Raw genomic sequence first — 27445 nt, forward strand, 5'->3', positions numbered from 1 at the left:
CAGCAAGCTAACATTAATATTGTAGTAGTAAACATTTTTGTAGTTAATCACCATGCCATGTCATTTAGTTGTTGAATTTTTTTAGTAAAATAATTTTCTGCTCCTCTAATTGTATTAGGGTTAATGGTTTCAACAGTAAATGATGGAGAGTTGATTGGAGGCAATTATGAGAGCTGTAGCAAAGCTCCTTGTTTATTTCTTCCTGGTAGATCTGTCAGACTGGATGGGTGGTGTCTGTGAGCTGCCATATTCAGGTTTGCCCACAGATGTTTTGCAGAGTTGTGGTCTGGGCTTTGGCTGGGCCATTCAAAGATGTTGTCTTGGCTGTATGCTTGAAGTCATTATTGTGCTGTAATGTGCCCCATTGTCAGGTTGTGTGCATTCTGCAGCAGGTTTTCATCACCTCTGTATTTGTCTGCATTCATCCCTCTCACCCTTCTTACTATTCTCCCTGTTTCTGCTGCAGAGAAGCACCTCATCCTTCCACCTCCTGCTTCACTGTAGGGATGGGATTCCGCTGGTGGTAAGAGGCTCTGGTGTTCATTGTCTGCTGCTTGGAGTTCTGTGTCTAAATCTAAACTTAGAGGATCAGTTCACTTTGTTATAAGTGGACTGAGGTTCTAGACAAATCTCAAAGTTCATAAAAGCAAACAGGATGCACCTGCAAATGAGTCATTTCAGTATAAGATCCAAATAAACTTTCAAAAATGTCCAAAAAAATGTTCCCATTTTGTCAATAAGGCCTGAGCACAGATAGAAAGGCAGACTTTATGAATTTAAAAAAAACATAGCAAGAGAGCCACTGTAGTAGAACATGTATGTACTGGAATTCACTGGCATTTAGCAATTGCTGTGAAGCACAGGCAGTGAAATATATTAGAGATTATTTTTAAAAATCATTTCATAAGTAAGGCCCCTCATAGCTTGTACATCCGATATTTTAACAGTTCATTTTATGCAGTTTTATTGATAATCCTATTGGTGCATGTGAATAAATGCCAAATGGGGAAGTGACTGCCATCAGATGGCTCATCAATTGCAATACTTGGTGAATCTTTATATAACAAAGTGATATTGCATAAGTGGTGACATGAATCAGTGATGCTGTGCTAAGCAGGGAAGAAGCTGGTGACTAACAGTGCTGTTGTAAGACTGTGTCCTTTTCCTAAGAATGGGCACACATACACACATTTACGTATGTACATAATCCAGGCATGAACACACACATGCACGCACACACATTTGAAAAGACTAAGGAAGCAAAACTTTTTTCAAAAAAAAAAAAAAAGGAGAAATGAAGATGGAAAAGAAAACACTCTGCTTCCTTCTTTCCCTTTTTTGGTTTTTCCGGTTCTCTCTATTAGTGATTAGAGAAAGCATCTGTTGTCTCTTTCTGTTCTCTTCCTCGTGCTGATAATGCAGAACTGTTCAGTGTCAACAAGAGCTGCTCTACTCTGTGAGTGAATGAGTGTGAGTGTGTGTCTGTATGTGCGTGTGTGCACAAGACAAGGGAGTGTAGCACTGTCAGTACAGAAAGGGCCCTGACCACAGCAACAATACACAGAACAACAAGAAATAAATCTTAATCTAAATAATTTATTAATCTGATTTAAACTGCAGTTGCCCACGACAATCCACTATAATAATCCCTGATACGGATTAAACGTGAACAAAGAAAGAAGAGATTACTGTTGTGGTGTTTTGTTATTTGAATTGTGTTATCACTTTAACCAGCAGAGAGCAGTGTGGAGTTTAAACAATGTGAACTGATACTGAGACTCAACTACTGCATGTGTCATGTGTCACCATGTTAGAGAAAATGCTCAAAATGGTCCTGTTCTGTATAATCTGAGACATTTAGCATCTGTCTTATTCACTGCAAGTTATTAAACCCATTTACTCTAGTACTAGTACTCAGAAAACAAGATTTTAAAGTACTTTTACTGTACTTGAGTCATCTTTTTATGACTTTATGTTCTACTTTACTCCATCTCAGGGCCAAACGATTTAATTCTTCATCTTTTACATTTATTTGTCAGCTATAGTCACTAGTTTCTTTTCAGCCTAAGGTGTTTCTCATATACAAAACAGCTTCTAAATACAATTTAATATGAAAGAAATTTGTAATGTACTAAAGTGTGTTCCTGAAGTATCTATAAAAATGCTGCTTACACAGTAACACACCAGCATAAGTAATCAAATAATATTGCAAATAGTAATGCGAAAGTAAATGAATAAAGGTCTCAAACTTTTTTCTGGAACTGTGATATTTTCACTTTTACCTAAAATAATGTGACTTCTTCTTTCACCACTGTGTTTTTCACTAATGTACTCTAGTAACACAGTAACACGGCATTGTGTTCAACAGCGATGGCTCTTGTGTGTGCCACTCTTTGGGAATGTGAGTCAGAGAAAATTAGAGCAAAATGTAGAGAGTTTGTTTGTATTAACCCGGGCTGAGGGGATCTAATGTGTGTAGTGTGTATATGTGTGTAGTGTGTATATGTGTGTTGTCAGAGCTTTGGCTTCCCAGCTGTGTAAACTGGTGCTGGACACACTGTGACTGTGTCAGCACACTCAACTGGAGAGAACAGTTCAGGAACACCAAGAACAAAATTATAAAGTTACACTCAGAGGTAAAATATATGTGTGTAGTATATGTATGTGTAGATGGCGTTAGTAGGTCCCTAACCCTATAACCCTCACCCCTAACCTGAGAAATATGTGGAAAAGAATGTAAAGAATTTTGATAATCTCTTATTACAGTTAAGCTGCTTGGGCAACTTATATGTTGAGTCCAGGCTGCGTCACTGAGCTGATGAAAAGTGAAGCGACATGATTCTGCATCATTGTTAGCTCAGCGCTCAACAACAGTCAGAGGAAATGGAGAGAGGGGGGGGTGAGGGGAAGGCAGAAAGAGCAGAGGCTGGTTCAGTGGAAGTCCATCCACACAGCAAGAAGACAGGGCTGTGTGTTTACTCACTCTTCCTGCCTTTCATTCATTCCCAGCAGTCACGCAGGCACTCAAAGCCACTGAGAGTCATGGTCAAATGACTTTTCTTTTCCTCTTCAAGCACTTCAGTGAAGCTGGACTTATCTAGTCTGATTAGAGAGGCATTTTAATGTTTGATATGTGATGTTTTTAATCCACGAGCTCCAACCATGAGTCAGTCCTAAATTTAAACTTACCTTAGGTGGAGTCTTGTTACATTCTTCTGTTAAGGATTTGAAGTAATTTTACCATGTTGAGTCAAAGTCAAAGTCTGAGTCATGGCAGCAACATAGCTGAGAAAAAGCCAACTTGATACTGCACAGTGGTAGAAAGTTAACTAAGTGTTATTTACTGAAGTATTATATTTACGTACAATCCTGTATATTTCCTTGCTCCTTTATACATTTACTCCTTTACTCATTTTTACTTTGCTACTTTGTTCTGACAACTGTAGATACCATCACTTTTAAAATTATGACTGCTCATTGAAACCGTAAATGTTTATACAAAACACACACACACGCACACACGCACACGCGCGCGCGCGCGCGCACACACACACACACACACACACACACACACACACACACACACACACACACACACACACACACACACACACACAAAGCAGTATCCTGTAGGGGTCTCTTGTCATGTTCCAGATGTCTTTGTGTTGTCAGCAGTTCTACCAGAGGCATTTCCCTTCTAAACTGCTTTGGTGTTTTTATTTAAATAACAGTTTTCAAAGTCCAATTGTCCAATATTTCAGAGGTGAAGCAGCAAAGTTGTCTTTTTTGTCTTTCCACTGCTCATCTCACAGCTTCCCAAATTTATTTTGTGACTCTTTGGAGGGCCTGCTTTGTGAATGGGAACCAGTGGTAGTTAAAACTGGGTCCACCTCAACCATCTACATGGATAAAACACTACTTAAACATTGATGCCCCAAGCCTTATATAAAAATATAGTAGCTAAATATTTAACATAGCCAAGTTTATGCTTAGCATTTTTTCTTCTTAAAAATATACAGTTTTTGGTTTACATTGTTTTTTCTTGAGGATTGAGCTGCTGATTAAAAGAATACTTCACTGGTGTGTGTTGATCCCCATCCCTCTGCTATGGGGCGGGGGGGGGGGGGGGGGGGGGGGGGGGGTGCCTATTTGGCATCAGTGTTTTTGTAATGGCTGTTTATTTACCTGAGAAAACAGGATCCAAAGTATGACTTTATACTGTAATGTTAACCAGTAGGAAATAACTTTCATCACACCTTGTACAATATTAACTGCTGAATGTGTGTGTGTGTGTGTGTGTGTGTGTGTGTGTGTGTGTGTGTGTGTGTGTGTGCGTGCGTGTGTGTGTGTGACCAAGCACTGCTTGGACTCAGATAATCTTTCTCGCAGTATTTTATACATGACTGGTTCTTATCTTATTCGTACACTGAACTTGATTTCTCTCTCTCTCTCTCTCTCTCACACACACACACACACACACACACACACACACACACACACACACTTGCACATTCGCCCGCCATGATTGTTACATATTTATTATGGTTTGACTTACGCCCTACTGTCACAATGTGACCAGCTAAATCAGTAACTTACTGAACCCATCTGTTCTCCTCAACACTTGAACATGTTCATGTTAATGCAAAAAAGTATGTCATGTTTTATAAAAACAGCTTTTACTTTGAAAAAGACCTTAAAGGAAGGAAGGATTTGAAATCACTTTAGGGAAAATGTACAGCAATGACAAAGACAATGAGAAGAATTTAAAATCTGTTTGACAGTGTAATAAATGCAGTTTGGGATTCAGCAGAAGACAAAAGTCCACCCAGAAGTGGAAAATCTCCACCGTTAATTCTTCGAACTTTTCCCATAACATCCTTTTCTTTATCTGAGCTTTCCTGTCCTTCTTTCCTTTTTCTTCAAACTCTTCTAGTCAACCTCTCATTAGTCATTGGATTTTTAAAGGGGGTCGGCCACAGAGGTTTAACTCCTCCCCTTCTGGCTGGGATGAATGTAGGGGGTGAGGGAGAGAAGGAGGGAAAAAGAAACAGAGAGAGACAATAGACTTTAATCACTCATGTGGTTGAGAGCTGTTGGCAAGTTGAGTTCCACATGCGCTGAGAGGCTAAAAAAAGCAGAAGAGGGAGAGCAGAGAAAAAGGAAGGGAAAAGACAGAGGTTAATAACCTTAGAGGACAGTTATCATTGGGCACACATCTGAGCTGAAGACCAAAACCAGCCTGAAGACAGCATTTGACCTAAAAGAGTGCAAGTTATCCTGAAGAAAATCTTTGCCTTGAAGACCACAGCTCCAGGAATATACCTGTCAGGCTGAAGACCCCTCCATCCACTCTGCTGTCCAAATTGGAGTATGCCCTGCCATCCCTGTCACCCCTGCCGCTGATCAAAGCGATCGGCATGATCTCCCAATACTCTCTGGCCACCATCTTGACCTGGCCTGCAAATCCCTACCAGAGCTGCCCCGACCTGGACTGCACCTTGCTGCTGGAGGGGGATGGAGGTGTCTCTCTGCAGAGGTACCAGCCTCGCTCCCCCGAGAGCATCCCGAGACACTGGGTCAGTACATGTTGTCTATGGCAAGATAACTGTGCCTGTTTGTCAAATCTTGTTTAGGTTTCTGGGAAGGCACAGGTACTTCCAGTTTTGTTAAACAATCTGCCAAAGTCTGGCCTTCACACAAATGGCCTTCCTGTGCCTCGTGTTGTTCAGAGTGTGTGTGAGGTGTTCCAGCGTCAAAGGTTTTGATAGATACAAGGATGGGATTGGGAAGTGAAGTGTGAAGTGTTGGGCACAGTGAAAAGAGTCAGATCAAGACTGTAAAGAACAATCCACAGAGAAAAAAGCTTGGTATTATAAACATGTAAAGATAATATGTGGGGCATAGTGTTTGGCTGTGTTTGTGATTCCTCCAAGGTCTGTTTGTTGAATGGTAACTGTGAGAAAGTAGAAGAGCGTGTTAGGGGAACAGAGCTGCAGTAACAACAGCAAAGAGCAAATCAACAAAAATCTGTAGTCGCTCAGGACTCAGGAGTCCTGGTTTAGCTGGGGGTTTGGCACTTCCTACATAAAGACTGTACAATGTTCAACAGGTGAGGGTCATTTTGATACCAAATGAAAACAAAACTCAAAAAAAAGATCAGTGATCAAAAGATGAGTGATTGGCTCAGTGATTATCCCATTTTCAGTTCCTCTGTTTGATCTCTACTCAATGAGACTTTATGTAATACACTGACAACTATATGTGCAATAATGCAGACTAGACAGTAAACTTTTGTGGCCAGCTGACCTCTTGTGAAAGGTGGTAATTTACAGTCATTCTAACTGCTGCTTTTTGGTGACCCTGTGTTTCTGGATGACTAATCAGAGTTCACAGAAATGACATTAATAAGCTTTACTTTAGGTCCCATTCCCAGATTTCAGTATGTGTTAACCAAACAGAACATGACAAAAAACACGTTTGTTTATTTATCAAGATTTAATTCTTCTGTGGGGTTGGAGATTCCTCATAACAGTATGATTATCAGAAAACGACCTGCAGCGACAGCTTATTCCAGCTTAGCTGTGGCTAATTGTTTGCATGTGTGCACTTGTGGTTTTGAGGCCAAAGTGAAAATGTTTTTGCTGTGTCTGTGACAGCAAAAGGAGAGTTCCTGCTTGTTTGTAAGAATCAGTTCAGTGCCTTTCCATCAGATGACTGTCACACTGTGGGGTTTGATTGTATGTTTTGCCTGTTTGAAGATCATCCTTCTCGCTGCCTATCTGACATCCTGGCTGAACTGTCCTCCCATGTCACAGCACTGTTTCCACCAATTGTTTTGAGGGCTAAGAAGAAGACTGGAGGTTAACTTGCAGACTCTCACTCTTTGAACACTGTAGCAAAAGGAGGCTCTCAGCTAATTTGTGTAACTCTGCTGGAAGCTACCAGAAGCTCATCCTGACTGTATCTATATTGACTAGAAGTCAATATGAATGAGACTTAATACGTTCTATATGAACAAGACCATCAGTGGCAGAATGAAATAAAACTTTAGGTGATATTTACGACAGTTTCACAAATCCTGGTGTTTGTGACAAAAAGCACCAAAATGCCTGCAATAAAGAGCATGATGTCTCCATGTGCTGGTTTGGAGGTCAAAGACTTTGCCTTTACTGCTCTCAGGTGCTCGTCACTCGCCTGTCAGTTAACTTTTTGCTTACCTGCATGAGGTTATGAAACCACATCAGCCATAAAGGCAGTGATTGGACTCTATCTCGGTAATTACCCTACTTATAGAAAGCAGTCAGGTCCACTGGTCAGGTCAGAGACGAGGGAAGAGCGCTGAACTGTCAGTTGTTATCAGTGAGACTCCCATATCAGTGCACTTAAGGAGGGACAGAGAGATTGAGAGGAAGATGGAGAAACTGGAAATCAAGGGATTAATTATTAAATAATAAAGGACCTGACCATGTTTGAACCCAGCTGCACAAAAGTGAGTGTCAGCATCTACCCAGCAGGTTATCTAAGTGCATTTTACTGCTCTAACTGCATTTTGAAGTCTGCAGTGTTGTTTAATACTGTTCTCTCTCTGTCAATGATAGGGCAATGTAATTAGGCTCCATGCCAATCAATAAAAGTCCAGTAGAGGGAATACTAACTGCTCCCTAATCCACTGGCTTATAACAATCAGCAGGGCAGTTCAATAACCTCAGTCATTCTCTGCAAATGCAGAAGTCACTTTATACAGCGAAAACAGGGACAAAGGAAGGGGGGCACAGAGCATTTCGATGATGGCATGTTTTCCATTGAAAAAGTAAGAAAGCTGAGTTAGCACTCCTCCTTCCTCTTTCTTGTCTTTTTCAACAGAGAAGTGCACGTTTAAGGCTGATGCTCTGTGACGTCTCAGTGTTTCCAGTTCTACAGTTTTTTTTTTGTTTCTTTGTATGTCATGTGTTTTGATGGTTGACAACTGTTTCAACAGTTTGTGATTCATTCATCTGGACAAGACTAGTTCCTTTGCTTATGACCTGTTTTGCTTGGCTTTGCATGGTGATAAAGCTGCATGGGTTCCAGTAATATTTGCTGCAAACCCCACAAGTCATATGTAACATGCATAACATTTCTGAGATGTTGATTCATATTCCGACTACTAGTTTGCATATCAACAGACCCCTTCAGAAGAAATGAAATGGATGGAATGGGTTTTTTGATTAACTTGTTAAACACTGACAATACAAGACATAGAGGACCTGTAAATTCTATCCACTCATATATCTTCATTCTTTTGGTTCAAGTTGCACAATTCACAAATTAACAGACTTCTCTTTTCTCCAAAATCCAAATCTCTGACATCCTTTTATTCTGTCAACCACTTAGGAGAGTGTTTACAGACTTGGCTGAGCCGTAGAATGTCAAGTTGTCTAGTTGCCTGTAGCTCTGTACAGCCACACTGTCATCTTGGGCCTAATTAGGTCACATAATAGGACTAGTGTGAAAAGTCAATATTGTGGGCATTGTCCCTGTCACTGGAGTGTCCAGCTCAGTCAACTGGGGCAGCAAATGATCTCACCATATGGAGATGGATCTGCAGTTGGTGGTGGTCTGTGTGTTTGTGTGTGTCTGTTTAGGGATGGGTCAAAGGCAGGAGGCAATATGTGTGGCAGCTGTGTGTGTGTGTGTGTGTGTGTGTGTGTGTGTGTGTGTGTGTGTGTTGTGTGTGTGTGTTGTGTGCGACAAGGTGCCCCCCCTCAAACACACACACAAATACAAATACCCACACAAACATACATAAATACAAACACACACACACACACACACACACACACACACACACTTGTCTTTCTATGAAGACACTTACTGACATAATTGACATAAAACATTTCCCCCAAAAAGTATTAACCCTTACACAGCCTTTTGGATTTCTAAGGAACAGATTCAGGTCCCCACAATATGACTAATTAAATCACACACACACACACACACACACACACACAAATACAGTAAATTCTCACACACACACACACAAATACAGTAAATGCTCAATTCCTTTTCCAGTTTGAAAAGGGCATCCAGGATTATCCAGGATGCGTGACTGGAATCAAGCTGGCACTATGTGTTTGTGAGTGAGTGTTAGAGAGACAGAAAGTATATACTGTATGTGAGTATTCTGCTATTACTCTGTGTGTGTGTGTATATATATACAGTGTAAGCAGTGTTTTGGAGTGTGCATCGCTTGCACAGTTTCATTTCCTACAATGCACATGCTTCACACTTCAATTTATCACTAACAGAACTGCAGACGGCAGTGATTATATCACTCAGAGTCAAAACAAGACCCAAAAATGAGAGGTTTTTTTTTTTTCTGACAGCACATTTTCATGAAGTACAACATGAAAGAGTGAAATGGTTGACGTGAGTGAGACTTTGCACATTCTGTTGTGATGAATGTCAGGTCTGTGGTCTAATTTTCCAGGAAGAAGTTTAGTTTTGGCGAGGCAGTATTATCACTGACGTGTTACTGGTCTCACTGATGCTGTGTGTTGTTTTTGTTGCTTATGTGACAGCTTTAGGGTAGCGTGTATCTGTGGAGCAACAGATGGTCCTGGTCTCATTAGCGGGGGGTCAGACAACTGAGCCAGGGCTCAGCAGGACTTAGATCAAGAGGGTGGTCAGGTTTGGGGGCCCACGAAATGGGGGAGGTTGTGCATGTGCTAAGATTTGTTTTTACGTTATGGTAACACTTCTGAATGTAGGGACACCTGAAAATACCTTAAGTATGAGCACACCATCTGAGTCATCATAGCTCCAGAGTGGATAATCCTTGCCTTAGTGTAACACATGCCAGCTCTCAATATTGACAAAAACATGTATGGCCCAAAATTTCAAAGCATAAAGATGATTTGACATTAATGAAACTTAAAACACCTGAACTAAACAACACCTCACCCTTGAAATCTGTATTGTATTGGTTTTAATGTGAAGTGTGGGGGAAGAGGGGCCTCGGTCTGCAGCTCTGGAATTAACTGGAAACTAATGATGTCACCCCTCCACACCGACAGAAAGGGAGAGAGAGAGAGAGAGCACTTAGCGACAGCCAGGACAATGGATCTGAGGAGCTCAGACCTGATATAAGAGAAGAGGGAGCGAGTTAAGACACAGCTGTAATGCGGCTGTTTGAACAAAGAGTTCGCAGAGAGAAAGAAAAGGAAACTGCAGCTGTGTGTGTTATGTTATGTGAGATGACCTCACATGTCCTTATCCATCTGAATTTTCATTGCTGTCACTACTGGATCCACAGATTGTCCTGTGCTGATCCTGTCCTGTTGCCACAGCTTCATTGTCCCCAAATGCCCCTTTTTAGCTACTTTGAGTGTCACATGCTTATGTTTTATTAAGTTATAGCAGATCACCTGATCCTCCACCATAAATCCAGCCCTCTTGGGTTTTTCTGCTCTGGTCTGTTCTGGCTAAAACCTCTGCTGGCTATGGATAAACCTGGTGGTTTATGAACTCTGCCCTCTACTGGACAGTATGCTTTGGAACCATAAACTCACCAACCACACATAAACATACAGTGAAACGCAAGTCTGATAAGTACATTTAATTGTGTGCACACAAACACATGCGACCTAAAAACATGGGCATAACAGAGAAATATGTATAAACATTGATATGGTAACAGGAAAGACTCTTAAATTTTTCCACTGGAGAGTTGAGCTTCAGTCACAGCTGAAACACCTCATTCTGGATGAAAGGATGAGTCTCCTCTGTTCTGTTTATGTGTTTCCAGCAGAGAGGAAGAGCAGCCTCTTTCCGGTCTGAAATATGAAATCACTCCTTCTCTGAAAACCAGTGCAATACGGTCCTTTTGCATCACACTTGTCTTTCAGCCAGTGTGGATCCTCTCAGTTTCTGACTGTACCGTGAACTCTCCCCCGTCTGTCTCTGTCTCTTCCGCTCACACTCACACTACAGATAATGTCTTTTCAACTTAATCTCAAGTGTTCTACACGTTCTCTGATACATGACCTTCTTATCATGATGTAAGCACTGAGACTTTCACATGCGTCCCATGATGCTCCTTTTGTCTGCTGTGTGTCTGTGATTAGATTTTGGGTTTTCAGTATTGTGAGCCACAGTTTGTTGGTGTCTCCTGCTTCTTTCCTCTCCTCCTTATTGATCCACTTTTATGAGCATGGTCCAGGTCAGAGAGGCTCCCCAGCCAGTCAGGTATGAGAACAGCAGGCTCGCTGGAGTCAGGAGGCTGGAGGCAGGAAGTGGGAGATTTCCTGGAATGTGCATTTTCCCCACACTGGTGCAATAACAGTGTGAGCAGCCCTCCTCCTGTTTCTGTCCCCTTTCTGGCCATAGTTTAGTGCCCTGTTCTGACTTTGTGTACAAGACAGAAGAGTGCACAAGTTCAATATGGTGAAACTCTTACATAAAAAACTGCTTTGCCCCTGTCAAGGGCTTTCCCAAGTGGAATGACATCATTAGGCTTCCAAGAAGAAAGAAAAGTTGGGATGAGGACTGACCTGAATCTTGGTGCAGGAATCTCATGTGCAATATTTGACAGCCTTTTAAACACTGGAACATAACGATGCCACTCACTTCTGCCACATTGCTTTGATTGTTTGCATTCACCTGCACTTTATTTGAGCATTTCCATTTTTGCAGCAATTCTTCTACTCAACCACATTTCAAACGGAAATACTGCATGTTCTCTTCACTGCAATTATCTCACAGATACTCAATATGTATTAGTTACTTTAGATTTGTGCATTACATAAAAATATATTAAACTAAATTTATGAAAAGTGCATTATTGAACCTTAATGACCAAACAGTATGTTAAAACATAGCTCCAGTTAGACCAGCTTCAACATTAAAATGCTTCTTTGAATTAATTAGTACTAAATATTTCATATCTAACCAGGTCTGTTCTGCAGTACTTATCTTTGATATTTAAAGTGTATTTTTCTGATGATAGTCTTACAACTTTACCTTTTTGACATCTGGATGCAGGAGATGAGTATTTTTACCTGGTAAAATCCAAGAACAATAAACCCTAAAGAAGAGAGCACCAGGCAAGCCTGTACCTCCTTCAAATGATTCATTAAAATCCTTGGTCTCTGCTGTGACAGAAACATTAAAAACACAGCTGCTGTCAGAATTTGCAACTTGACTATCAATTGACTTATGAAGAATTGAAACTGAAAGAATTAGTTTGATATTTGGGAAACAAATTCAACTCCCTGGCCAAGAGAAACTGAAGTGTAGAAATGACACTGTGGTTTTACAGGACATTATGAGATTATGCACTGTGCCTGATGCATACCATATAGAAGTGAGAGTGGTTTTAATTTTCAAATCTAACCTTGAGCAATAACAGGCCCTTTATGGTGCTAATATAATGTTACAAATATTACTTTAATAACCTGGAGCCAAAAGTATTTTTTACATTTTTATCTCAAGCTGAAAATACTCATCTGCTCATCTCCAGAGACAAAGAAGCAGTTGTCATATTTGTCAGATGTCTTGTTTTCACTGATATATGACATCACTCCCACTGTGAGACCAACACTCCAATCCCCCTGGGACTGAGCTTGAGGTTGCGTGGGGTCACAACCTTCCCACTGCCCCTCTGGGCTTCCCAGAGGTCTGGAGACCCTGGTGGATACCGGGGCAACTTGTCCTGGGAACTGTAGCTCAGCCAGATATCAGCATGATGAACAGCCAGTGAGAAAAAAAAAAACGTTATAAAACATGCTGTGTGATTAGTACACACAGAGAAACACTGATGGAGACATACACTGGGCTTCCCTGGCCTTTGAGCAGCCTCTGGGAGAGAGTAATGATGCTGGGATGAGCACCTTGTACGTGCACACCCTGCTAGACTACGTGGTGTGTAACAGCCAGTGACGCTCACTGTGACGTTGGGGTTACATGTTGGTGTTATGAGAGTCAGAACAGTGGGTAGACACATCATGCACACACACATATCAAAACAGGGGACCAGCCAAATGGTAGTTCAGCATTGTAAGGTTGTCTCTGTCTCCTCCTGACAGTTCGCATGACTCTGGCTCAGTAGTTTGACATTTGATCACCGGACTAACTGAATTTGTAACTGCATGAACCACTGCTTGGTCACAGCTGATATATTTTTACAATACAACACTGTACAAATAGACCCCTCACAGAGACGATGTTTGATTCATATCTTCCTTTTTATTCACACAAGAGGCCTGTTTGAGTACGTGTTTGAGCACATTCACAGTGGAACAGTGTCGCCCATTCTAACACACTCGGCCTATTCTCCTCTCCTGTCACTGACAATGCACAGTACTGGTGACGGCATCTGCAGCCTTCCTTGTATTGTCCCACGCACGGGTTGTAAGGCCACAGCTGCTTCTCTCACAGGATAACTATAGGGCCCACGGCACATTACTTCATCCGCACACATGCCTTTACATTACAGACTATCTATAGCTTAATGACCACTGGTAAATACAGGTGTACAAGTTGGCAAACTACAGTCTGAAAACTAAAAGATTAGTAATGATGCCCTGAAGAATCACTGAAGGAGAGTGTCAACTTAAAATGGCTGATGTAAGTGATGTAAGGGAACATAACTCACAATGAATTTTACAGGTCAGCAAGGAAATAAGTTCTAGGAAACCAAAAGATATTTGACACTAAAAACATCAGGTGTATGACACAGTGGCTCCTGAAACCTTAAAAAAATATATTAACTATACATTATGAATTAAAATAAAATATCGTCAGATAAAAAAAAAACAGCTGACTGAAGAACACGATCTTTTAAGGAAGAGTTTTCTGGTCTATTTTCCCAGACTGTTTCTGAACAACTAGGTGCTGTCAGGAATGCAATCAGACGACTTTGCCTCAGCATAGAAAGCAGAAATCATTCTTTCTAAAAACAAAACCACGAGTTTATGTTTTAAACTTAAACTGTTAAACTTTGAATTAGCTTTAAAATGTAGATATCATCATTTTCAATTTTTTTTCCTACATCCAATAATGTAAAATGTTCATTTTATTTTGAAAAACCATGCATCAAACATGCATTTAATACCCCTATAAACAAATTCTAATCGTGTGCTCTGTGCGTTTCACTGGAAAGAGATTATAATGTATCGCGCAAAGAGAAATCGCGGTCCTGTGACGGAGCACACGCACCGCTCCATCCGAGGAAAGTCGCACTAAAAGAGGAGGAGGAGTTTAAACGGGACTGCGAGGGCAAGTAGGAGGAGTTCGGTCATTCAGTAGAAGAGGGGAGAGCATAGTGACAGGCAGAGGAGGAAGATTTGGAGTTTGGAGAGGAACGGACGAAAGATCTTGTGGTGAGGGAGAAGTTTGTTTTTTTAGCGAGGATTTGGGATTTGTCTTTTTCGTAAAAGGAGCGCATCTTCTTCTTGTCTTGGCGGATTATTACCGAGCTCTGATGCTGTTCCCGGATCATGAAAGAAACGCTCACCATGAAGTTCGCCTGGAAAACTAAAATGGTAAAAACCTAAACACAAACCCCCCATGGTTTCCCATCTTATGCGCTCTGTTGTTGCGGTTTTGAAGAGAGGGAGGTTAAAGGGGGGAGCGGAGGGAGAGAGGAGGGGGTGTTTGCAGGCTTGGGAAAGTAGCGCATAAAGGGGGGACGAAGAGGAGGAGGTGGGGAATGACGGGTTATTGAGTTGAAATTGCGTTTACTAGGCTTTAAATCCAGTTTAACCTACATTGCCGATGCGTAAAGATGTCGCGTGCAGTTTGGAAACGTGGGGAAAGAGGGGAGGGCATGAATAAAAAAAATCCCCTACCGACCCCGCCAGTTTATGAACTCGATCCGCTACTTTTTCTCCTCCCTGATGATGGATTTGAAAACTTTTGTGTCGGGGCCCGCAGTGAAACATAGAGCGAACAATTGGCGAGGCCCGGGGGCATCTCTGTTTCTCTACGGGTCCCAGCTGCGTCCAGGCGAGGAAAGCACAAAAACTAACAGATCAACACAACTGTTGTTGTTGTTATCTTGGGAGTATTGTTTCACACACAGCTGGTAAGCAGAGAGGGTCTATTAGAGCAGTACTATTACATCTTCCCTTAGTGTCCCCCAATGCACGTTTCAGTATCATCTGAAGATCCACGTTATTTCAGAGTAAACATCTATCTCCTGTTTACAGCTCACCCAGCCTCAGTGCTCCGTACACACATCTGTCTACTCTGATAGTCCTGTATTGTGCTATGTCTTTTCCCCTCTGCTGAATGGAAATATCACTGTGACAGACTGTTTTGCTTTCCATTTTCATGGAACTTTGTCTTACATTAAGCTCTGCCTTGGTGCACAAAGCAAGCAAAGCATTTTTTTCAAAGCCCTACTCTGAAAAACATCTCCAGCTCTGTAGCTGACAAAAACCAGGCTGTGTGTGCAGACTGTGAACTCAGCAGCCTGGGTCGGCCAGCACACAGACCTCCCGCTATTGTTTTGGGAGTGTGTGGACTGCATGACTCATGCACTGATGTATTTATCTGTCTCTGCGCCAGCCAGCCTGCAGCCTGCAGCCAGCATCAGCTAAGGCCAGAGGGAGACAGACAGCTTACTGACCATAAGACATACTGATAAAAAGAGGCAGCAGGGGTGGACGTGTACATAGACTTCATAGAACTGCATCTTGAAAAATGCAAAAACACACTAATGATTACTGTTTGGTGTCACGTCAGGAATTCACTTAGCTGGTTCAAATCCCCTTTTCTCCTCCTCTCCCTTTCTGTCTCTTTGTGTTTTCTATTTGGGCTCTTTCTTTTCACTTCTGCATCACATGTTTCTGCTCAAACCCAAACATGGTCCAGTCATGGATGAGTGCCACGAGGCCTCCAGGACTGTTCATTGAGCCTGTTAATGCTGTCTTTGACCCTTGACCTCTTTTCTGGCATCCCTTGTGTTTAGGGAATAGTGTGGACTTTGGCAATAAGCTGTATAAATGAAAGTGGGGACAAGTGAGAGTGATCTTGGCCGCTGCCTGTGTGTGGATTTGGCCATAATACTGCATGCGTGGTGTTTATATTTGGCCAGTCCTCTCCTTCGCTGTCTCCCAGCCTTTGTTTTTGTCTCTGTCTCCGTATGTTGATGTCTCAGCAGATCTCAGTCTCTGTTTGCACTCACACGCTGGATTTGGGGAAAGATGACCGCACTTTATGCTTTACTCTAAGCTTTATGAGTTCATTCAAGTGTCTTTGTCTCTTAAGGATTGTGTTCTAGCACTCTTGACTTGTAAGTAGGTAGACAAATGGACAAAGACAGAAAGTGATATGCAAGTTTTACTACATAGGGATTTGTTTGAGAGCCTCCAATCAGTTCTGGCTCTTATCTTCAGCTTTTCTGAGCACCAGGAAAACAGTCCAGCTCTGACTTCAGCTCCAGAGAGACAGGGGCGCAGTGAAAGAGATGGATAGGGAATAAAACAGGGAGTAAAAACAGAGAGTCAGGGAGGGAAGTCTGGCAGGCTGCAGTGGTGGGGGTTGGGGAGTTGGTCATTCTTGATGTTTTACAGCACAACAGCAATTGTGTTTCTGTGTTTTCCTCATCATTCTGCTTTTCTTAGAGAGGTTACCAAATAAGTGAATTCCTGTTTTGTTAAACTATGATAATGACACTTGTGGCAGTTAGCTCTGCAGCCTGCAGCTATTTACAGAAAATAGTGGTGTGTTTTTATCCTAAACACAGGCCTCTACTCCTCTATTGTCGAGGCATCTAACATTTTCCCTCTCTCCTTGCAGAGCTCAGTGCAGGACTGGGGGGAGGAAGTCGAGGAGGGTGCTGTCTATAATGTGACGCTGAAGCGGGTACAGATCCAGCAGGCAGCCAACAAGGGAGCAAGATGGCTGGGGGTGAGTAGGCCTATTTGATGTGTCACACTGTGAGACACAATCACAGCTTCTTCAAGCAGGAGATAAGTCTAAAATCAGCCAGGCTGCAGGCATCAAATCCTGGTACTTTTTCCACTTTCTCAACCTGTTGCAGTGAAAAATGCAAACTCTAGTCTTTAAAGCAATCCAGTTATGTGGGTGCAGTCTGCCAAGGCTTTAAAACAGAAAAACCTAATCTCTATTGTTTGAAGCAGACCATGTCAGTGTCGGTTGTGAGGCGCCTCTCTGCATTGTGCTCCACTGAGGCTGTTATTGTTTTAGCATTTGAGCTATAAATCTCCCAGTTTAGACAACACCTTTTAGTTGCCTGCTGCAAATCAACAGTTTCACCAGACCTGGACTGTTTAGCCAAAGCATGTGATTTCCTGACTTTCCCGTCTGCCAACAAAACCTTTCGCTCCCTTGTACTGCAGTGTGTTATGGAAGACTGTTATGACAAAAAAAGCTGCATTAAAGGCTTTTCCTTGAGTTGTGCATTTTTTCAGTTCATATGAGCCATTGCTGTTTCCTCCTCTGTGCTGTTTATATCAACATAATAAGATGGTATGCACTCTACTATTATGCTGCACAGAAGGGCAATTAGGAGCATTTGTCTTGTGAGTTTACTCAGCATGAAACCAGTGTAAGAAATTAGAAGTCAGATATATGGGATTTTCCTCTGTTTAGTTAGCCTCTGTGTGCGTGACATGGAGCTGGGGGTTGGCACATGAAAGAAAAAATAGATAACAGCTCTGAGGCTTTAAAACTGTATTGATGTATTGATGTACAATGGCATGAGCTGCCAAATGTATTAAAGTTAATTAAAACAATGTGGTTATTTTATACAGCAGCACTGTGAGTAGAACAGAGAGCAATCCCTTTTCAGACACCATTATACTTACAATGAACAGTCAATTGTGAGTGAATAACAACAGTTACAATCAGTGGGATTGCATGCCTACACCCATGCATTGTTTACAGTGTTTGGTAGTGAAGTGTTTTTTTGTTTTTGTTTGTTTTTTTACAAAGTTACTGTTTTTTCATGTTAATGACAAAATCCAGGCCTGAGTGTGACTGTACAAAGGGTCACCCCACAGAACGAAATAGTCGTATTTGTTGTGTGTACTGGGCTGTTATCAGAAGGGAGTGGTGGGACAACTTGACTCTGCTGCTGTCCTCCGCTCTGTGTGGAGGGACGGTGGAGGAGGGGACTGCTGTGATTAAAAACAGATTGGAGCGTTTCCTGTTGTAGCGTGCTAACTTCACCAAGGCCTCTCTCTCCATGTCTGTGCCACCCTTTCTTCGACTCTCCCTGACTGTTTGCAGCTACTTATTCTCTCCCAGTAGACATGATCACCCAGCACGTCTGGAGAAATATGAAATAAATATAGGTCATGGTTATCGCTATGGTTACTCTTTCCTTTATTGCTCCATCTTTTTGTTTTCTGCTGAATTGTCTCACACCAATTATTTAGCAGTTTGGAGTTAGCCCTGACTCAGTGGCCAAAATATATGTATTCATTAAACCATTTGAGATTCTGCACAACCTGCTATATCATAAGAGCAAATATGTAACCACAATGAAATGGAAAGCTTTGGGATCATGTTTAAACAGCATAAAAATATCTATGTTAGGCGGAAGGGGATCGCCTGCCTCCCGGGCACACGGTGAGCCAGCTGGAGACCTGCAAAATCCGAAGTATCCGTGCTGGAACACTGGAGCGCCTGGTAGAGACATTATTGACAGCGTTCGGAGACAACGACCTCACCTACACCTCCATATTCCTGTACACCTACAGAGCTTTCACCAGCACACAGACTGTACTGCAGCTGCTGCTAGACAGGTAGAGGTACAATGAGGTGTTTCACAAAACCATGTACGGACTGGAGTTTGTAGTGATCTTAAGCTTTTATTCATGTTCTGTGATGCAGATATGGAAATGTGGATGAAAACGAGCAAGACACAGACAGATGCCAAGGCTCTGAATCCAACAGAGCCATAAGAAAGTGAGATATATTTATTTGTGTATCAATTCCATGTGAACAACTTTTCATATATAAATTTATTGCTACTTTCAACATGATGGCTGACTTTCCACACTTGTCCTCCTTAAAGTGCCAACTCTCTTAACACAAATGTTTTCCTCCACTGTCCACAGTGTCTTGGCCTCCATCCTGCGTGCTTGGCTGGACCAGTGTCCTGAAGACTTCCAGGAGCCTCCAGACTACCCCTGTCTCCACAGACTCATGGACTACCTGCGCAAAGCCCTGCCCAACTCAGAAGCCCTTAGACGGGCAGAGGGTCTGCTGGAGCTACTTCAAAATCAGGCCAGCATGGATGACACTGACACTGGTAACTGTCTTTTCAAACTCCTGCTAACATATATGTACATCTTCTCTAAAATACTATTTATTCTTTCATTGAAGATTCACATGTCAAATTAGCTGTTTGCCTGTTTTCAGCTGGTTTCCATGGCAACGGTTCTTTCTGCCTGGGGGAGGAGGAGGAAGTGGAGGTTGAGGTCCAGGAGGACTTCCTGTCATTTGACGCAGACCTGGTGGCTGAGCAGCTGACCTACATGGACGCAGTAAGTGGAGGGACATGAGATGGAAAGAGGAGAGCATTGGCAGTGTGTGTAGCAGGGAAACGTTTTCTAAAGTTACATCCTGGTGTTGTCACACTAATGTCAGCCTGTTCTGCTCCAGCTGCTGTTTAAAAAGGTTGTGCCCCACCACTGCCTGGGCTCCATTTGGTCTCAGAGGGATAAGAAGCACAACAAGCACAGCGCCCCCACCATCCGTGCCACGATCACTCAGTTCAATGCTGTGGCAGCCTGTGTGGTGAGCACAGTGCTAAAACACAGACAGATCAGACCTCACGTCAGAGCACGGGTCATCCAGCGCTGGATAGACATTGCTCAGGTGCGCAGAAACACACAGTCTATCCACACAAATTACTATAAAGAAATCTTCAGAAATATGAATAAAGTCCTGACCGGCTTGTTTGTTTAATTGTTATTTTTCGTCTAACAGGAATGTCGAATACGCAAAAACTTCTCGTCTCTGCGAGCCATTGTGTCTGCGCTGCAGTCCAATCCTCTGTACAGGCTGAAAAGGGCATGGGCCTGTGTGCACAAGTAAGCCTCCAGTCTGTCAACTATGCACATAATCACAAAGAAATCAGCTTTTTGGCAGTATTCATCTGGAGCTCTTTAATGTTTATTTTGCACGAGTATGTCCAATACCGTGACCTAACATGAGTAATGTGCTTGGTGCAGAGACAGCATGCAGACGTTTGAGGAACTGTCTGACATTTTCTCAGACCACAACAACTACCTGACAAGCAGAGAGCTACTCATGCGGGTGAGTTCCACTATAACTTTATCATCTGTGAAATTATGAATGCGAACGTTTCGATTCTGTATCATCTGCAAAAATCCCAGTCGTAGCGTGTAGATGTTATTCTCATAGCTTTGATCTGGAAACATTTTTTTGTTCCCTTGTTAGAATCTCAATGACCAAAGCTTCTTTTGTGTTTCCCCTGCAGGAAGGTACTTCAAAGTTTGCCAGTTTGGAAAGTTGTGCCAAGGAGCACCAGAAACGCACACACAAGAGACTACAGCTGCAGAAGGAAATGGTAAGACAGAGACTGGCTCATTTAGAGAGTCAACAACAAATGCCAGATCTACTGATCTGCCTGTGTAAGACCCTCTCAGACAGCTGTCCTGTAAAGTGAGTTCTGGCCTCTCCAGGATGATGAATCCACGTTTACTACGACTTTCTTTCTCCACAGGGAGCAATGCAAGGAACAATACCGTACTTAGGGACTTTTCTAACCGACCTGACCATGTTGGATACAGCACTGCCTGATTTAGTAGAGGTAAGAAACATCCTTAACACCTGCTGAATGTGTGTGTGTTTCAGAATTTGAGAACACATGTCTGTGAGTTTACACAACTCTGCACCTGAGAGTCTATTTGTGTAACCGCTGTCAGAAACTGGGGCACAAGTTTCCATGAGTGTCTGAGGAATTTCTCGGTGCATTTTTGGAGTGGTCCACCTAATGCTGTTTGTCCAAGCGGCCACTGGTATGTGATGTTCGAGCTCTGACAGCATGCTCTTTGTGTCCTCCGCAGGGTGGTCTGATCAACTTTGAGAAGAGACGCAGGGTGAGTGTATCTGCAGCCTCTTCTGACACGCCATGAGTCAGGTTGACATGTTTGAAGTTGAATCTAACACCAGCGACTTTCTCACCGTCTCTGCAGGAGTTTGAGGTGATAGCCCAGATCAAACTGCTCCAGTCGGCCTGTAACAGCTACTGTCTGACTCCAGACTCGGCTTTCCTGCGCTGGTTTAAAAGCCAGCCTCAGCTCAGCGAGGAGGAAAGGTATCAGTGCTTCACTGAGAACAGCTTCTTTCTTGTTACCTGTTAGATAACAAGCAAATTAGTGATGTCATGGCTGATTGGATCACAACAGACGCTTCTTTTTTCTCCATTGTCTTTACTCCCTACTGATCTATTGTGAATTTACACTTGTAGTTTTATAGTGTTTACCTCCTTCTTGCTCCTGCCCTCCCTGACTTTCTCTTTCATTCTACACTTAGCACTGAGCACATGCTTTGGTAATTCAATTCAATTCAATTCAATTTTATTTGTATAGCGCCAAATCACAATACAAATCATCTCAAGGCACTTTACAAAAACTAAAACTAAAAACCCAACAATTCCCTTATGAGCAAGCACTTGGCGACAGTGGAGAGGAAAAAACTCCCTTTAACGGAAGAAAAAAACCTCCAGCAGAACCGGGCTCAGTTTGGGCGGCCATCTGCCTCGACCGGTTGGGGTGAGTGGATAGAGCAGAGAGAAAAGAACAGCAAAAATAAACAACAAATAGACACTGCAAGTTGGTGGGGCCAGTAACTGCACATCAGCGATAAACAGCTCCAGGACCAGGGACACCTGCAGAAGGTACAGAGAGAGAGAGAGAGAGAGGGAGGGAGAGAGCACAAACTAGGGGAGAGAGAGAGCACAAGGTTAGTAACATTCAATGGTGGAATATACATGAGGTGGGAGAGAAGGGGGGGGGGGGGGGGGGGGGGTAGGGTAGGGGAGCTCAGTGCACCGATGGTCCTCGGGCAGTCTAGGCCTATAGCAGCATAACTAACTAAGGGATGGTTCAGGGTTGCCTGAAGCCAGCCCTAACTATATGCTTTGTCAAAGAGGAAGGTTTTAAGCCTAGCCTTAAAAGTACAGAGAGTGTCTGCCTCCTGAACCCAGGCTGAGAGCTGGTTCCACAGGAGAGGAGCTTGATAGCTAAAGGCTCTGCCTCCCATTCTGCTTTTGAGAACTCTGGGAACCACAAGTAGGCCTGCACTCTGAGAGCGAAGTGGTCTATTGGGATAATATGGTACTATGAGGTCTTTAAGGTATGAAGGAGCTTGATTATGAAGGGATGTTTTATGTAATGTTTTATGATGTTTAAGGTTTATTATTAATGATCTTTCTTGCAGCTATGCCTTGTCCTGTGAGATTGAAGGTCTTGGTGACAGCAGTCCAACTCCACCCAAACCTCGGAAAAGCATGGTGAAGAGACTCAGCCTGTGAGTATATGCAGCAATGAGATGTTAATAGGAGGAGGATCTAGTTTCAAATGTTCATGAAAGTGCTTGAAATGAAATAATACTGGCTTGGACATGTCATATTATCATATTCAACTGCATTTAACTACATGGCTTTGACTGATTATTTTATTTTCTAACAACTGACTTTCTTTACTTTCCAGGCTGTTTCTTGGAACAGACAGTAATACAGCCAGTTCTCCAGTCAGAGAGATGCCACGATCGCCTCCTACTGGCAGCTCAGGGGAAAGCATGGACTCAGTCAGTGTGTCGTCCAGTGACTCCAGCAGCCCCTCAGACAACGAGGGAATCGCCACTCCCACACACACCTCTGACTCCCAGCAAAACAAGGTGAGTTAGTACGCTATGGAAGAGGGTTTTCTTTCACTTAGAGACTGTATGAAAATCACTGGTTTTGCATAAATGCCATGGAACTGGGAAATTTATGGAGAGCATAGCAAAGTGATGCATACTGTTGTGCATACAAAATATTCCCAACTTTTGCATTTTTTTGTGTTGTCACTGTCACTTTGTATGACACATTTAACCTTTGTGACTAAATGAATCATAATTATTGTTCTGGTTTCCATTGAGATGGAAAGTTAGAGGTGCGATGCTATCAAAATAAAATGATGCACTCAGACAGTGTTCAGAGAATTAGGATGAACTTTCTCATTACTGGCATTTTGAAAATAAAGCATGATACATAATCACACTTTTCCTCCAAATATGGGAAAACACTTGTGATACACTGCACTCAATGCCATCTTTTTTGTGTCTTTTTATCCTTTTTTTCAATCAATCTTTTCCGGGAAGGGTTAATTAAAATCCTCCACCACATCCCAAAAAAACAGACTCAGTCAAAAAGAAAAACATTTGTCACCTAATAATTGTTGTATTCTCCCATAGTTAAAATATAAGCTGGTATGTTACAGACAAGATATGAAAATCCATTTATCTTATTTGAGTATAGTGGGTGTTACATTGTTTCAGTACTTTCAGGTCTGGTAATACGATGCCTAAAATAATTAGAAGATTATTAGAGGTTCAGTGCTTTATTTTCATGTTTCCTCAGCTATCAGAATCCTCCTCATGTAATTCGCTCCACTCCATGGACACCAGCTCATCAACAGCCAGTGTGTCCATGACTCCTGCGTCTCCCTCCCTCCCCGGGCCCCTCTGCACCCACCGACGCTCTGTTTCCCTCACCCCCATGTCCCCTAGCTCCCCAAGTCTAACCCCAGTGTACAACGCCCAGGCACAGGACGCATGCATTATAAGAGTCAGTCTGGAGCATGGCAATGGGAATCTCTACAAGAGTATACTGGTAAGTAAAATATGTGTGTTTATGTGTAAGCTACAGATTTACAGTTTTACATCATTCATTTTAAACCCTGTATGACTTTCCTTCTGTTCTTTGAATAGCTGACCAACCAAGACAAAACTCCGGCTGTAATTTCTAGAGCCATGGCAAAGCACAACCTGGAGGTGGAGCCAGAGGAGGGGTATGAGCTGGTACAAGTCATCTCTGAGGAGAGAGGTACACATTGCTCTGCTTTCAGTTTGAGGCTCATTCATAGTTTTTCTCACAGGGTCCTTAGAGGCTGTGGTGGATCATTTTTTTCTATATTCAGGCATCTCAACCTCTCAAAAATCTCTAATTGCTGTGTGAAGCTTTGTGTCAAATTGAGTTAAATGATATCGTTTGCTTTTGCTTCCAAACTTACTAAACCGCAGTGACCCACGTATTGCTGACTAAGGGTGTTCCAGCACTAACGGCAAGCTTTTATAACTGATGTTTGTGCTCTCCTTTGTCTCTTTCAGAACTGGTGATCCCTGACAATGCCAATGTCTTTTACGCCATGAACACCTCTGCTAACTTTGACTTCCTGCTGCGGATGAGAGGCTCAGTTGGCCGGCCTGTTCAGCTCCGAAGCCAGTGTAGCTCCACACTCCCTCGTACCCAGCACCGCTCAAGCCTCTCGCTTAGACTCAGCAAGGTTACACTGTGACCCTGGACTGTTACAGCAGTTAGCTCTTACACCACTAACCCAGGACAATACAGGGTCTGAACTGGATGGCTAGACTGAACTTGTGGAAGCTCAGGAAGATTGCTAGATTCAAAAAGGAGCAGATGGATCCCAAATGAACTGCCAGACTTTTGAAGGGCTCCACTTTGATCTCATTTTGCCAGGCAAGTCTTTTCCTGAACTGTGCCATCTCTTCGCCCAGCCTTAAATTGAAACATGGATGTGTAGCATGACTGCTGTGCCAGTGGGACTTGACTTTTGACTGGTGATGCCTGTGACAGAGTGAAACAGGGACCCCATGTGGCCTCCACTCTACAGGTTTTTGCACATGTTATGGGAGCCATCAAACTCCTGACCTCCAACAGTATTCTGATATTTTATTTCCTGTGATGTACGTGTAGCTGAATAATCACTTCTGGTAATAGAAGAGTAATGATGGATGGTCAAATAGAAGAAGTGGACTGAGTGTCCTGTCCTGTTGCCTTTACCAATAAGTGATTGGACCTCTGACAGTATTCTGAATGATATTGATTCATTAATTGACAGGAGCTGTGATGTCATTATTTTTCCCTAGTTGGACATGTTTACCCATCATGTCTAGCTCATGCACGCTGTGCAGTGTGTGCACATGCTCAGTTGCTCTCATATTGTGAGCTGTATGACGAATGCAGTATTAGATGCATTCTGATTGGTTCCAGTACTTGGTTTCAACAAGTCCTCAGTAAACGTTGAAATGGCCTTAGCTGCCTGATCTTTAGGGTGTGAGATGCATTTTGAGCTGCTTTCTAATCCAGGAAGATGTTCCTCAAGATTGTTTGGGGAAAAAAGATAAGAGGTATACAAAAACAGGAGGTGTCTTACTGAAATGGAAAGCATCACGCAGTGTGTCTCAACCTGAAGTATACTTGTACCTCTTTGCCCTTCATTATATGAACTACAGAGTTGCACTTGTCAATTGGTAGGAGATACCAATGGGATGTGAATACAGAAGAATGAGTAAACCGCTCGCATGGTGTTTTACTCCCTCTTCACTAAATGACTATTTTTGTTTGTAATTTTTGTTTTTTTATGTTTTTGTAACACATTTTAGTCCAGAAAGATATGCCAGATTGGACAGTGATGGAGGATTTTGAAAGTAAATGTTAATGAATTCAGAGAGTGTCATAAAAAAAGCCAGTGCCAGATTTTACTAATACAGTTGGAAATCTTTTCTGAGGGACACTTCATGTCATTATATACACAGATGCCAAACACTTGTTCACCCAGCAAACTCCCATCTGTTTGTCTCATGGGCACACTCCTCATTTAAAACCCCATCATAGTTTCACAGCTCATCACCTGTCCATGTAAGAGCAACACAAACATTCGTCAGTCGTTCATTTCTTTCTCTCAGTTGGTCCTACAGTGCCAGTGCTGTGGTCCCATTACCGCAAACAGGTAATGTTGCTTGGTTAATATTACATTTCCCCTGGAAGAATTAGCTGGACTTATGTTAATGAACCAATTGGACCAATCATTTGTCTCCTTGCAGATATTCATTTCACATTGTTAAATCCCCCTCAGTTCCTGTTCTTCACTGCCAAAGACTCTTCTTCTGCCTGAATAAATAAATTATTATCGTTACTATAATGCATGTGTTGTGTGTTTTTTATTTTCCAACATTTGGTTATTGTAGTTACTCTTCATCATGTTATTCATGACCATTTCTATGATGACAGCAGCTTTGTTTTCGTCTCTTTAACCTTTTTAGCCTCGTGTGACATCATTCTCTGTCCTGTTAGGAGTGACGCTGTCAATAAAAGGACCCAGGCTGTTCTGGACAGAGCCCAAGTTATTTTGCTGAGTGGAAGACATTTCTGCTGACTTGAATGCAGCAGTCATGACCTTCTTTTCCTGAAACTGTTTGCTGTGTTGGTCACGTTTTTTCCAGTAATTCAAAGACAAATTTGCATTTTTTTTATATTTACAGGATTTCATATTAAATCACAAAAATAGCCATAAGTTTAGGAAAAATACATTTATGTAACTAGTCATTTATTTTCACCCTCTTTTAACACATCAGCCTGTTTCATAGATGTGGTGGGGTGAAAGGCGAGACCAAGCCTTGAGAGTAAGCCAATAGCCTTTCGATTGAATGTAATTTCCTTCTAAACCTGAACTCACTCCACAGTCTACTCTGGCACTGACAGGGTGGGAATAGACACTCAGTGAGCTCCATCTGCCTTGTGATTTACTATGGAAGACAGAGTGACAGAGTGCACTTCACCAGGTGGTCGCTCTGTGTGAAGTACTTACATAAAGAGCAGCACAAGGGCTTCACTCCTGTGTGAGTACAAATGTGAGATCAGATTGAGCAAGCCTCCTCTTACAACTGTACATGCCAGGTACAAACAAATGGAGCAGACATAAAAACACAAAAAAACAATAGCAGCTAGATACCATGTACTGCTAGAAGTGGAAACGCAATAACATTTGGCAGAATAAGGTCTGTGCCTGAGTATTCCCCGAGCAAATCCAACAAAAACAACCATTAAGGTGGAAAGCACATTTAAATTCAGAGGACACAAGATAGATCCAGTGATATCTACACAATATATAGGGCAAAAAATAATAGTGAGAAACAAAAGCAGACTATAAAGTGAGCAGCCATGCTCGATACCCTCAAATAAATATGCAGCACAATACAAAAAAAAATTCTTTTATGTGCTTTGCTTGCAGCCATATTGTTTTTCCACTGTATGATGCATTGTAATATCAGCTCTGTCTGGTCTTACAATGCACCATATTAGTGACTGACTGTTAGTTGCTAACAAGTATGAATACAATGAGCTCAAAAGCTGTTTGTAATATTTAGGATTCTCCTTTTTATTCTCATGTTAGGCACC

At 42.3% G+C, this 27445-nt stretch overlaps 1 protein-coding gene across 2 annotated transcripts; it reads left to right on the forward strand.

Moving 5' to 3' along the window:
- The first annotated feature begins 5417 nt into the window (after window positions 1-5417).
- rgl1 (ral guanine nucleotide dissociation stimulator-like 1) lies at window positions 5418-26190 on the forward strand. Of its 2 annotated transcripts, none has more exons than XM_026304970.1 (18): window positions 5418-5576; window positions 16783-16893; window positions 18547-18755; window positions 18844-18918; window positions 19071-19264; window positions 19375-19499; window positions 19618-19833; window positions 19945-20048; window positions 20190-20274; window positions 20459-20548; window positions 20705-20791; window positions 21048-21080; window positions 21177-21298; window positions 22423-22512; window positions 22695-22881; window positions 23606-23857; window positions 23956-24070; window positions 24355-26190. In XM_026304970.1, the coding sequence occupies exons 1-18, from the start codon at window positions 5418-5420 to the stop codon at window positions 24540-24542; spliced, it is 2442 nt and encodes an 813-aa protein (XP_026160755.1). In that variant the 3' UTR covers window positions 24543-26190. The 2 variants fall into 2 exon arrangements, with proteins under 2 accessions (XP_026160755.1, XP_026160756.1); XM_026304971.2 differs by lacking the exon at window positions 5418-5576 and adding an exon at window positions 14291-14522 and having other exon boundaries at window positions 24355-24542.
- The last annotated feature ends 1255 nt before the right edge of the window (window positions 26191-27445 follow it).

Source organism: Mastacembelus armatus, chromosome 4 (genome assembly GCF_900324485.2).
Source record: "Mastacembelus armatus chromosome 4, fMasArm1.2, whole genome shotgun sequence".
Taxonomy (NCBI): Eukaryota; Metazoa; Chordata; class Actinopteri; order Synbranchiformes; family Mastacembelidae; genus Mastacembelus; species Mastacembelus armatus.